The 13,292-nt window shown below is 41.6% G+C and overlaps 1 protein-coding gene across 3 annotated transcripts in view; it reads left to right on the top strand.

Annotated features, from left to right (window-relative positions):
• fhip1ab (FHF complex subunit HOOK interacting protein 1Ab) overlaps positions 1-13,292 on the top strand; it is a 445,665-nt gene that overhangs the window by 10,744 nt on the left and 421,629 nt on the right. For all 3 annotated transcript variants that reach the window (XR_015522569.1, XR_015522568.1, NM_001440743.1), the window contains exons 5-12: positions 2,884-3,042; positions 4,781-4,867; positions 4,942-5,109; positions 6,719-6,798; positions 7,448-7,653; positions 9,833-10,699; positions 12,320-12,498; positions 12,663-12,783. Coding sequence is in view for 1 of the 3 variants with exons in the window: in NM_001440743.1 (NP_001427672.1) it covers positions 2,884-3,042; positions 4,781-4,867; positions 4,942-5,109; positions 6,719-6,798; positions 7,448-7,653; positions 9,833-10,699; positions 12,320-12,498; positions 12,663-12,783 (1,867 nt within the window). In the remaining 2 variants the exon portion in view is untranslated. The remainder of the gene's footprint in view (positions 1-2,883; positions 3,043-4,780; positions 4,868-4,941; positions 5,110-6,718; positions 6,799-7,447; positions 7,654-9,832; positions 10,700-12,319; positions 12,499-12,662; positions 12,784-13,292) is intronic.

Genomic DNA, 13,292 nt, shown 5'->3' with positions numbered 1-13,292 from the left:
AAAATGTTTGTGCATTGTTATGTTGTTGCTAAAGGATCGAATGTGGTTGCTAGGACCATATGTAGCTGTACTGTTCAAAGTGGTTTAGGTTCATTGCTATACAGTAACAGTAATGTCCTGGGTGGTTGCTAGGGTGTTACTATGCAGTTACTAAGCTGTTTCTAACACTAAAATGTTTGTGCATTGTCATGCTGCTGCTAATGTATCCTATGTGGTTGCTATGACATGGCTATACTGTTCAATGTGGTTTAGGTTCATTGCTATACAGTTGCTGTAATGTTCTGGGTGGTTGCTAGGTTGTTTCTATGCAGTTACTAAGCTGTTTATTAATGTTTGTGCATTGTCAGGCTGCTGCTAATGAATCCTATGTCGTTGATATAATGTTGCTTTACTGTTTAAAGTGTTATAGGTTTATTGCTATACAGTTGCTGTAATCTTCTGAGTGGTTGCTATGGTGTTGCTATGCAGTTACTAAGCTGTTCAAAACTGTGTTTGTTTTGTTACACTGTTGCAAAAGTATCCTATGTGGTTGCTATGACGTTGCTATACTGTTGAAAGTTGTTTAGGTTCATTGCTATACAGTTGCTTTTATGTTCTAGATGGTTGCTAGGGTGTTGATGTGCAGTTACTAAGGTGTTCAAAAAGGTTTGTGCATTATTATGTTGTTGCTAAAGGATCATATGCGGTTGCTAGGATGTTGCTATGCAGTTCAAAGTGGTTTAGGTTTATTGCTATACGGTTGCTGTAACGTTCTGGATGGTTACTAGGGTGTTGCTATGAAGTTAATAAGCTGTTCAAAACTGTGTGTTTTGCTACACTATTACAAAAGTATCCTATGAGGTTGCTATGATGTTGCTATGTTGCTCAAAGAGGTTTAGGTTTGTTGCTACACAGTTGCTGGAATGTTCTAGATGGTTGCTAGGGTGTTGCTGTGCAGTAAACATTTTGTTCATAAATGTTTGTGCATTGATACGCTGTTGCTAAAAAGTCCTATGTGGTTGCTATGACGTTGCTATGCTGTTCAAAGTTGTTTAGGTTCATTGCTATACAGCAACATTAATGTTCTAGATGGTTGCTAGGGTGTTGCTATGCAGTTACTAAGCTGTTCAAAACTGTGTGGGTTTTGTTACGCTGGTGCAAAAGTATCCTATGTTGTTGCTATGACGTTGCTATGCTGTTCAAAATGGTTTAGGTTCATTGTTTTACAGTTGCTGTAATATTCTTGATGGTTGCTAGGGTGTTGCTATGCAGTTCTTGTAGTGTTTCCAGGACTAAAAACTACTTTGAACACCTTAGCAACTCAATTTAGCATCATCAGCAGCCTAACAACTGTAGGAACTGTGCTGTAATTTACACGGTGCGCTACTTACAGTACAGTAATTAGTGATTATTCCAGTGGTTCTCTGTAAAGAGTGTTTTGGTTTATTATGGGCTGTCGGCTCTCTCACGTCTGTCAGTGTGACTGGCCATGCTAGCTAGCACGAGGAGATTAGCTGCTACATAAGACTGGTAATGTGATTACACAGCAAACTGGAGGAAGGGGAGGAGCTATTTACATCTCGTCCAATCAGAGAAAGCCAATGTGCTGCTGTTTGTGTGTGGTGATGTTATTATACTCAGTGTGTGTGTGTGTGTGTGTTCAGCATTTATATTCCAGCGGTGTTAAAACCATACGATATAAAAGAATCCTTTTTGTTTACTGATATTAAGCTGAAATATAAGATACAACATTAGCTGAAGTACTTAAACAAAATGACCAAACTAAATATCAAAAGTAAATTCATATAAAATCTAACGTAAAAAAAGAAAAATAATGTTTAATAAAAATATAATCAAGTTTTGAATATTAATAAAACAATAATCACAGTAATAATAATAATAATAGCAGTTCATTGAATGATCTGTAATGTGAATGAGTGTGTGTGTGTGTGTGTGTGTGTGTGTTTTCTCTCTGTATCTATTAATCTGTGGTAGATTTTAATCTCCGTCTCAGGATTGGGTGTGTGTGTGTGTGTGTGTGTGTGTGTGTGTGTGTGTGTGTGTGTGTGTGTGTAGGGTTTTGTTGATGGATTATGGGTAGTGGGTGTTTTTTTTTTTTTGCTCTGACCCAAATAAACCCATGTGCTTTTGAATACCACACACACACACACACACACAGACACGCACACACACACACACACACACACACACACACACACACACACACAGACACGCACACACACACACACACACACACACACACACACACATTCTCTTTTATATATATATATATATAATGTGTATAGGGCAACAAGGTGGCGCAGTAGGTAGTGTTGTCGCCTCACAGCAAGAAGGTCGCTGGTTTGAGCCTCGGCTGGGTCAATTGATGATTCTGTGTGGAGTTTGCATGTTCTCCCCGTGTTGGCGTGTGTTGCCTCCGGGTGCACATGCATTATAGGGGAATTGATTAAGCTAAATTGTCCATAGTGTATGAATGTTAACGAGAGTGTGTGGGTGTTCCCCAGTAATGGGTTGCAGCTGAAAGGGCATCCGCTGTTGGCGGTTCAGTCCGCTGTGGCGACCCTAAATAAATGAATGAATGAATGAATGAATAATGTCTATAGTTTGTATATGTATATAAATATATGTATGTGTGTGGTTTAATGTGTTTCATCTGTGTGTGTGTGTGTGTGTGTGTGTGCAGGAGTATGTGGATATACAGTATGTGCTGAATGTGTTTTGTGTGTGTGTGTTTAATGAGTTTGTGTGTGTGTGTGTGTGTGTGTGTGCATGTGTGTGTATATATGTGCTTAATGTATTTGTGTGTGTGTGTGTGTGTGTGTGTGTGTATATATGTACTAAATGTGTTCTGTATATGTATGTGTGTGTGTGTGTGTGTGCCAGGTGTTGGCTACTGGTCTGAGTGGTCTGTATTCTGGTCTTCCTGCTAAGCTGGAGGTCTACAGTGACGGCTGGTTCTGTCTGGAGGAGCAGGACTGGCTGCAGGTTCCAGCGCTGCTGCAGTTCCTCAACTCACTGCACTTCTGCAGCACCGTCTGCAAGGTGACACTTCACCAACATCACATTCACACTCTTTATTCCCAATACTAATGATCAATAACATCACCCAGACATGGATTTATTTTATGTAAAATATTTACATTCATGTTTAAATATATCATTTTTCAGTAGTTGTTATTTATTTAAAAAAAAAATATGATTTTTGTCATGTTTTAAATAGTTACAAATTATTGTCATAAAATTAGGATTTTTATTCTAATCATATTATCAAATTGATAAAAACTCATGTTATTGGGATTTTTTACATTTGTTAATCATATTTTAATTGTGTTGTTTTGATGTACACTTAACGGCCACTTTATTAGGTACACCTGACTAGTACCGGGTTGGTCCCTTTTCCCTTCAGAACTGCTTTAATCCTTCATGGCAGAGATTCAACAAGCTGCTGGAAATATTCCTCAGAGATTTTGCTCCATATTGTCATGATAGCATCACACAGTTGCTGCAGATTTGTCGGCTGCACATCCATGATGCCAATCTCCCGTTCCACCACATCCCAAAGCTGCTCTATTGGGTTGAGCTCTGGTGACTGTGGAGGCCATTTGAGTACAGTGAACTCATCGTCATGTTCAGCAGTCTGAGATGATTGAGCTTTATGACATGCTGCGTTATCCTGCTGGAAGTAGCCATCAGAAGATGGAGACACTGTGCTCATAAAGGGATGGACATGGTCAGCAGCAATACTCAGGTAGGCTGTGGCGTTGATGCTCAATTGGTACTAATGGACCCAAAGAAAATCTCCCCCACACCATTACACCACCACCACCAGCCTGAACCGCTGATACAAGGCAGGATGATCCATGCTTTCATGTTGTCGGAGCCGAGCATCCGAATGTGTCAGCAGAAATGGAGACTCATCAGAGCAGCAACGTTTCTCCAATCTTCTATTGTCCAGTTTTGGTGAGTCTGTGTGAATTGTAGCCTCAGTTTCCTGTTCTTAGCTGACAGGAGCGGCACCCGGTGTGCTCTTCTGCTGCTGTAGCCCATCCGCCTCAAGGTTGGCCGTGTTGTGTGTTCAGAGATGCTCTTCTGCAGAGCTCGGTTGTAACGAGTGCTTATTTGAGTTACTGTTGCCTTTCTATCAGCTGGAACCAGTCTGGCCATTCTCCTCTGGCCTCATCAACAAGGCATTTGCGCACACAGAACTGCCGCTCACTGGATATTTCCTCTTTAATCTCTGTAAACCCTAGAGATGGTTGTGCGTGAAAATCCCAGTAGATCAGCAGTTTGTGAAATACTCAGAGCAGCCCGTCTGGCAGCAACAACCATGCCACGATCAGAGTCTCTTAAATCCCCTTTCTTCCCCATTCTGATGCTTGCTTTGAGCTGCAGCAGATCCGCTTGACCATGTCTACATGCTGAAATGCAGTGAGCTGCTGTCATGTGATTGGCTGATCAGAAATTTGCGTAAACCAGCAGTTGGACAGGTGTACCTAATAAAGTGGCCGCTGAGTGTATATACACATGACTAGTCATATTTATTCATTCATCTGATCTGTTTTTAGTCTTAATGGTATTTTTAAGTTTTAATTTTGTTAATGGTTTTTTATTATTTAAATATTGTCCTACTTCAGCTAATTCTGCATAAATTAATATATAAGTATTCATCGCTACATGTACGCCATTTTATATATATTTATAATGATATAAACTGATTTAAGAGATTACAGTAACCTGTGTGTGTGTGTGTGTGTGTGTGTGTGTGTGTGTGTGTGTGTAGGTGGCTCACGTGTCCATCAGAGATCAGCTCCTGGGCTACATCTATAATGGTTTTCTCGTGCCTGTTCTGGCTCCTGCTCTTCATAAGGTGAGTTTGCATGTGTTTGTGTTTGGCCTCCTCTGATTGGTCGATCTGAACTCTGCTCTTTGTCTATTGGTCAGCTGACTCTGGAGGAAGTGATGACGACGACAGCATACCTGGAGCTCTTCCTGCGCAGCATCTCTGACCCCGCCCTCCTCCAGACTTTCCTCATCTTCATCCTGCGTCATCGCCATGACAACGTCAACATCCTGGATACGCTGGTCAGCCGCATCAACACCCCGTTTCAGGTGTGCAGGAGCAACTGTGCCTCTAGCAACGAAATTTAGAGGATTATTTGAGATGCTATATGGTTGCTGAGGTGTTTGAAGTGATTTAATGGGTTGCTATGCAATTGCTAAGGTATTCAAAATTGATTTTATGTGTTGCTATGCAGTTGCTAAGGTATTCTAAGTGGTTTTAGTGTGTTGCTATGCAGCTTCTAGTTTTTTTTTTCTGCTGGTACTAGAAGTTTGTGATGTGGTTGCTAAGGTATTCTAAGTGTTTTGTTTGTTGCTATGCAGCTTCTAAAGTGTTCTTGGTTGTTGCCATGATGTTGCTATGCAGTTGCAAGGGAATTCTATGGGCTTTTAGTGTGTTGCTATGCAGTTTCTATAGTGTTCTCGACTGTTGCTAGAAGATTGCTATGTGGTTGCTATGGTGTTCTAGATAATGTTAGTGTGCTGCTGTGTTGCTAATATGTTGCTATGCAGTTGCTAAGGTATTCTAAGTGGTTTTAGTGTGTAGCTATGCAGGTTCTAGTGTTCTCTGCTGGTACTAGGACTTTGTGATGTGGTTGCTAAGGTGTTTGAAGTGTGTTGTTTGTTACTATGCAGCTTCTAAAGTGTTCTTGGTTGTTGCTATGATGTTGCTATGTGGTTGCGAGGGAATTCTATGGGCTTTTAGTGTGTTGCTATGCAGTTTCTATAGTGTTCTCGACTGTTGCTAGAAGATTGCTATGTGGTTGCTATGGTGCTCTAGATAATGTTAGTGTGTTGCTGTGCAATTTCTAAAGTGTTCTCGGATGTTGCTAATATGTTGCTATGCAGTTGCTAAGGTATTCTAAGTGGTTTTAGTGTGTTGCTATGCAGCGTCTAGTGTTCTCTGCTGGTCCTAGGACTTTGTGATGTGGTTGCTAAGGTGTTTGATGTGTTTTGTTTGTTGCTATGCGGCTTCTAAAGTGTTCTCTGCTGGTACTAGGACTTTGTGATGTGGTTGCTATGGTGTTTTAAGTGGTTTTAGTGTGTTGCTATGCAGTTTCATAGATATTTTAAGTGTTTTGTGTGTTGCTATGCAGCTTCTAAAGTGTTCTTGGTTGTTGCTATGATGTTGCTATTTTGGTTGTAAAGGAATTCTATGGCCTTTTAGTGTGTTGCTATGCAGTTTCTAAAGTGTTCTTGGCTGTTGCTAGGAGATTGCTATGTGGTTGCTATGGTATTCTAGATAATGTTAGTGCGTTGCTGCGCGGTTTCTAAAGTGTTCTCAGATGTTGCTAATATGTTGCTAAGCAGTTGCTAAGGTATTCAAAATAAACTTAGTGTGTTGCTATGCAGTTGCTAAGGTATTCAAAATGGCTTTATTGTGTTGCTATGCAGTTGCTAAGGTATTCTAAGTAGTGTTCAATTGTTGCTATGCAATTTCTGTAGTGTTCATGGCTGCTGTATGATGTTGCTATGCAGTCATTAAGGTGTTTTCAGTGGCGTAGTGCAAAATGCATGGGAGTGGTGTTGTGCTTATGATCGCGCAAAGTAAAGAGGTGGGGGGGGCAGTGTTAAGGCTGAGGTGAGTTATGATCGAGCGAACTGAAGACTGAGGGGTGCGAGATTTATCATGTATGTGTGTGTGTGTGTGTGTTTTCAGCTTGGTACCGTCTCTCTGGCTCTGTTCCGCACTCTGATTGGTCTATATTGTGAAGACGTCATGCTTCAGTTGATTCTCAGGTATTTACTTCCTCTTCCTGTTGAGAGTAATATGGATGGATGTTTTCTTTAAACTCTACAGCAGTAGATCTTTCTCTGACATGAATAGTTTATTTTTTATAGTAAGTTTAAGGCTGCAAATACTTAAGATTTGGCACACTATCTGAAAGTATTACATCCTAATCTGAGATACCATTTTACCATGTCCTCCAACCAGCCTCCTCCCCAATGCTGAGTTAACATTATATTAATTATTTAAGGTTGCTTATTAAATGTTTTCAAATAATGTATAAATGTGTTTTACTATTGTTTTTGATGATTGCGTGGCCCTTATCTTGTTTTAATTATTTTATGATGTTATTTATAACTCATAACTCACAAAATGCCATATTGTCACAAAATGACTGAGATTAGATTAATAAATTAATGTTATTCATCATATTCATTATTATTATTTAAATATTTAAATTTGGGATTTTATATTTTATGATTAGAAACATTAATGTAATTTTTTGTATAAGTTAAACAACTTTTAGTAACAGAATCAAAAGCTCCCTGTCGGATTTAAGCATTAAGTATAGTTTACCATTAATAACGTTATGTGTGTGTGTGTGTGTGTGTGTGTGTGTGTGTGTGTGTGTGTGTGTGTGTGTGTGTGTGTGTGTTGCAGGTACCTGGTGCCGTGTGCTCACCTGTCGTGCAGTGAGAGACAGAGACTGACACACAGAGACTGTTACTCCATCAGTGCGTCTGCTCTGCTCTCCATCACACCATCCTTCTTCATCCCCAAACCCTCCTCATCTCCAGCGCCCGCGCCCAAACCAGACTACATCCTGTGGTCAAAGGTGACGGAGAGCCTGCTCAGGGGCAGCTTGGGTAATGGAGTTTTCAGAATGATTTATAGGCTTGCATACTTTAACAGGCGCAGAAGTTAAGATTGTCCTGCTTTCCTCTATTGTGACACACATCCAAATGAAACCAGAAGTGAATAAATGAGAATAAATGTAGGGCGGTGCACGATTTTAACCATTTGGAACTGATTGGATCATTGAAAGATGGGCGTGACTAACAGAAAAAAAAGGAAGATGTACGATTGGATGAAAGCAGGGCCGAAAAGAAACCTGTCTTAATAGCTCCACCCTAAATTACTAATAGCGCCACACTAAATGACTGATAGCTCCACCCTAAATTACTAATAGCGCCACACTAAATGACTGATAGCTCCACCCTAAATGACTGATAGCTCCACCCTAAATGACTGATAGCTCCACCCTAAATGACTGATAGCTCCACCCTAAATGACTAATAGCTCCACCCTAAATGACTGATAGCTCCACCCTAAATGACTGATAGCTCCACCCTAAATGACTAATAGCTCCACCCTAAATGACTGATAGCTCCACCCTAAATGACTGATAGCTCCACCCTAAATGACTAATAGCTCCACCCTAAATGACTGATAGCTCCACCCTAAATGACTGATAGCTCCACCCTAAATGACTAATAGCTCCACTCTAAATGACTGATAGCTCCACCCTAAATGACTGATAGCTCCACCCTAAATGACTAATAGCTCCACCCTAAATGACTAATAGCTCCACCCTAAATGACTGATAGCTCCACCCTAAATGACTGATAGCTCCACCCTAAATGACTAATAGCTCCACCCTAAATGACTGATAGCTCCACCCTAAATTACTGATAGCTCCACCCTAAATTACTGATAGCTCCACCCTAAATGACTAATAGCTCCACCCTAAATGACTGATAGCTCCACCCTAAATGACTGATAGCTCCACCCTAAATGACTAATAGCTCCACCCTAAATGACTGATAGCTCCACCCTAAATGACTGATAGCTCCACCCTAAATGACTGATAGCTCCACCCTAAATGACTAATAGCTCCACCCTAAATGACTAATAGCTCCACCCTAAATGACTAATAGCTCCACCCTAAATGACTGATAGCTCCACCCTAAATGACTGATAGCTCCACCCTAAATGACTAATAGCTCCACCCTAAATGACTGATAGCTCCACCCTAAATGACTGATAGCTCCACCCTAAATGACTAATAGCTCCACCCTAAATGACTAATAGCTCCACCCTAAATGACTGATAGCTCCACCCTAAATGACTGATAGCTCCACCCTAAATGACTAATAGCTCCACCCTAAAGGACTGATAGCTCCACCCTAAATGACTGATAGCTCCACCCTAAATGACTGATAGCTCCACCCTAAATTACTAATAGCGCCACACTAAATGACTAAAAGCTCCACCCTAAATGACTGATAGCTCCACCCTAAATGACCGATAGCTCCACACTAAATAACTAATAGCTCCACCCTAAATGACTGATAGCTCCACCCTAAATGACTGATAGCTCCACCCTAAATGACTGATATCTCCGCACCCTAAATGACTAATAGCTCCACCCTAAATGACTGATAGCTCCACCCTAAATGACTTATAGCTCCACCCTAAATGACTGATATCTCCGCACCCTAAATGACTGATAACTCTGCTCAAAATGACATAAAGCTCCACCCTAAAGGACTGATACTCCCGCCCTAAATGACTGATAACTCCTTCCTAAAGAACTGATATCTCCAACCTAAAAGACTTATAGCTCCACACTAAAGGACTGATAGCCCTAACCTTATTGACTGATAGCTCCACCCTAAAGGACTGATAGCTCCGCCCTAAAGAACTGAAATGGAGATTCATACATAGATACAAAATAATAATAATAAAAAAGTCAAATAAATAATAAAACAATGATAAAAATACAAATTAAATAAAAAAACATAATAAAAAATTAAATAATAAATAAAATAAACAAATAGAAAAAATTATAACAATAAATCCAGTTAAATAGATATAAAATAAAAGAATATAAATAATAAAGTAAAATAGATTAAAAGGAATAAAAATAAATAAAATAAAAAATGGAAAAAAATGAATTAAATAACTTAATTAAGTAAAATAAAATAAAATAATATATTAATAATAATAATGATTACATGCTCTCTTTCTCTCTCTCTCATTCAGGAATGGAGGATTTGTTCTCAGTCAGTGATACTGTTGGATTTTCTCGTATCGCAGTTTCAGAACCGGTGATGGACAGAAACTATCTCCAGTACCTGTATGACGCGCGCAGATCCGTGTGTACAGCGGTGCATGCGTGTTCAGTGTGGTCAGCTCCATACGACGGCCTCAACCCATCCCCAGATCAGTGTGAAGACGAAAACGAAAATGAAAATGTTCCTCCGCGACAAACTCCGACTCCTCATCCGCCGTCAGAGAGCAGCTCCTCCATCGGGACGTTCCTCGAGCTCGAATGGGACGATTTTTACGAAGCTTCGTCAGACGCCGGAGATGCCGAACATCCCATTCCCGACGAACCGCCAAAACACATACAAGAAATGCGCAAAAGTGCCATAATGCTAATTCGAGGATCGTACATCGAAGAGTCTGATTTTCAGGACGACGTTTTGGTGTATAATTTGATTGCGCAAAAAGATGCGCGCGATGACCGACGGACGCTTGTTAAAAATGGTTTGAATAAACATCACGTAAATGCAATAAATCATATAAATACCGATAGTATTAATGAAAACGACGCACTGAAAACTGACAAAGAATGTGAAGCAAATGTGGATTCTGCGCAACTCAATGGCGATGAAAGTGAAGACGTTAAGGAGGATTTTATTTCCCAGTGTGTGGATCTGATTCAGGCTCTCGGCGGAGATGACGACGAGTTTATGGAGGATGAAGAGCGCATACGGCGGTTTCGGGATCTCCTGGAGGACGAGGACCAGATGGAGATCAGGTCCTTCTGTGAGGATGGTGATGAAGATGAGGAGGAGGAGGAGCTGAATAAAGGCGACCGCAGGAAACCCGGGAACTCCTTTACAGGTCAGTTCTGACGCACAATACGAGTTTACGGTGATGTGTAAAACACACATCAAATCAAAACCATTCGTATTGACTGTGTTAGCTCACATTGCTAGTTTTGTGCTGAACAATTATTCTGTGCATGTCATTAAGAAGAAAAAACACTAAACACTTTTGTAATCTTACATTAAATTCGGAAAATGCACTTGCTGTGCTTCCCAGTACTGGGTTGCGGCTGGAAGGGTATCCGTTGTGTAAAACATATGCTGGATAAGTTGGTGGTTCATTCCGCTGTGGTGACCCCTGATAAATAAGGGAATGAATGAATGAACAAAATTGTTCAGTGGCCCCTGAATCATAAATTGTAGACCGGGGGGTGGGCAGCGGGTTGTTGCGGTTGGCAGTAGTGAAGAGGGGTTCGGCGGGGGTTTCCGGTTGCGATGGTCAAAAGTGAAGAGGGGAGTGCTGGTGTGGTGGGCGAAAGTGAAGAGGGATATGGGGGATTATGTCGGTGTATAGTGCGGTCGGTAAAAGTGAAGAAGGGTTCGAGGGGGTGTTGCAATTGCAATAGTTGGAAATGAAGAGGGGGGGGGGTGTAGTCGGCGAAAGTGAAGAGCGGGGGGAGGGGTGGGTTGGTTAGTGAGAGGGTTGTGGTGGGTTATGGTGGTGTACGGTGCAGTCATTGAAAGTGAAGGAGTGAAGTGTATGGAGCGCATCTGTCAGTCAGCGCTTAGGTAACATGAAAGGCGACGATCGCCGCACAGCTTCAATGAAAAGAAAGTGGGATATAATGAACGGAGAACGCAGAAACGGGAGGGTTTACATGAATGAAGCGAACAGGAAGTGTTTGTGGAGAAATCTTATAGAAATGTGTTTTTTTATTACACTTTTTTTTTTCTCTCTCACCCAGTTTTTTTTTTCTTCAACCAAATTTTTGTCCCACCTTCCGGGTCTCCATACGGGAGCGGTTGGTGTAATTTTAACAAGAGTGGGCGGTCTCACAATATTGCTCCCGAGCCAGCGAGCAAGCAAGCAAGTTGCGTGTGTGTGTGTTTATACAAACATCTTATACAGATATAGCCCTCCCACCCCCCCAAAATACAACACTGTGTATAGAAAGCATTGTCAATGCACCGTGATGCACCGAGAACCGAATCGATGGCATGATAATCGTAACCGAACCGAACCGTGTGACCAGTATAGGTTCACACCTCTAGTAAACATGACAGATTGTCCCTCTTAATCCCAACAGAATGCATGATTATCTGCTGCCGTGGCTCTACAATCAGAAAATGTGCTTATAATGGAAGTCAATGGGGCAAAAACAGCCCCAACATCACCAAAGGGGAGTCAATCTGAACAGAGCGTGTTGTTGAGTTTATGAACAATCCCAAAGCAACTGCCCAAAATATGAGTCAGAATAAGCAATCATCATCATCACGTGTGCTGAAACACAGAGCAGGATTAAGACTCAAAATCAGCCCAGAGTGGATATAAACAACCCGACAGCACACAAGAGTTAAATAACTGCACACATGCTATGGTGTTCACATGCTTGAGACGAGTCAGAAATGAACACACAGCACCTTTACGGTCACATGCTGGGGTGATGGGAGTATTGAGAGCGCTGTGTTTCCTCAGGGCCGTTCATCAGTGTTCTTCTGTCGCGTCTGGAGAACATGCTGGAAAACTCCATTGAAGTCAATCTACTGGTGACGGGGATTTTAGCTCAGCTGGCCGCGTTTCCACAGCCGCTGCTGCGAGGATTCCTCCTGAACACCAGAGCGGCGCTGCAGGCCGGCGGACGCTCGCTCTACCAGGTACACCGTTAAGAACGTTATTGCGAATGGGCTGTTAGAAATCCCTGCTTACACATGTCTCTGGATTATTAGTGTAGATGTAGCTGAAGACGCTGTGCTGTTTATTTTATTAGAAGACCCCCTCTCGTTTAACTGACCCCCTCGGCTGACTCTGTCCTCGTCAGGTGCTGCTGTCTGTGGGCTCTCAGATTGAGCTCTACGCCGCGGCTCATCCAGAGTTTCCGGATCTGGCTCGAGAATCTGCACAGTACCTGCTGCTCAAAGACCAGGCCTTAAAGGAGCAAGGTGTGTGTGTGTGCATTAGTGTGCATGTTTCTCTGTGTGTGTTTGTTGTGTGTGTATGTGCATAAGTGTGTATGCAATGTGTGTGTTTGCGTGTATGTGTGTATATGCACATTTGTATGTGTTTATGCATGTGTGTATGTGTGTGTGTGTATGTATTAGTGAGTGCGTTACTGTTTGTGCATATTTGTGTGCATTAGTGTGTGTGTGTGTGTGTGTGTGTGTGTGTGTGTGTGTGTGTGTGTGTGTGTGTGTGTATTTGTGTGTGTGTGTGTGTGTGTGCGCATTAGTGTGTGTGTGTGTGTATGCATTAGTGTGTGTATGTGTATGCGTGTGTGTGTATTAGAGTGTGCATTAGTGTTTGTGAGTGTTTGTGTGCATTAGTGTGTGTGTGTGTGTGTGTGTGTGTGTGTGGGTGTGTGTGTGTGTGTGCATTAATGTGTGTGTATTAGTGTGTGTATTAGTGTGTGTATTAGTGTGTGTATTAGTGTGTGCATTAGTGTGTGCGTGTG

This window comes from Danio rerio, chromosome 23 (assembly GCF_052040795.2).
Source record: "Danio rerio strain M-AB ecotype USA chromosome 23, GRCz13ab, whole genome shotgun sequence".
Taxonomy (NCBI): Eukaryota; Metazoa; Chordata; class Actinopteri; order Cypriniformes; family Danionidae; genus Danio; species Danio rerio.
The sequence above is the reverse complement of the archived record's forward strand: the minus strand, read 5'-3'. Positions and strand labels throughout refer to the sequence as shown.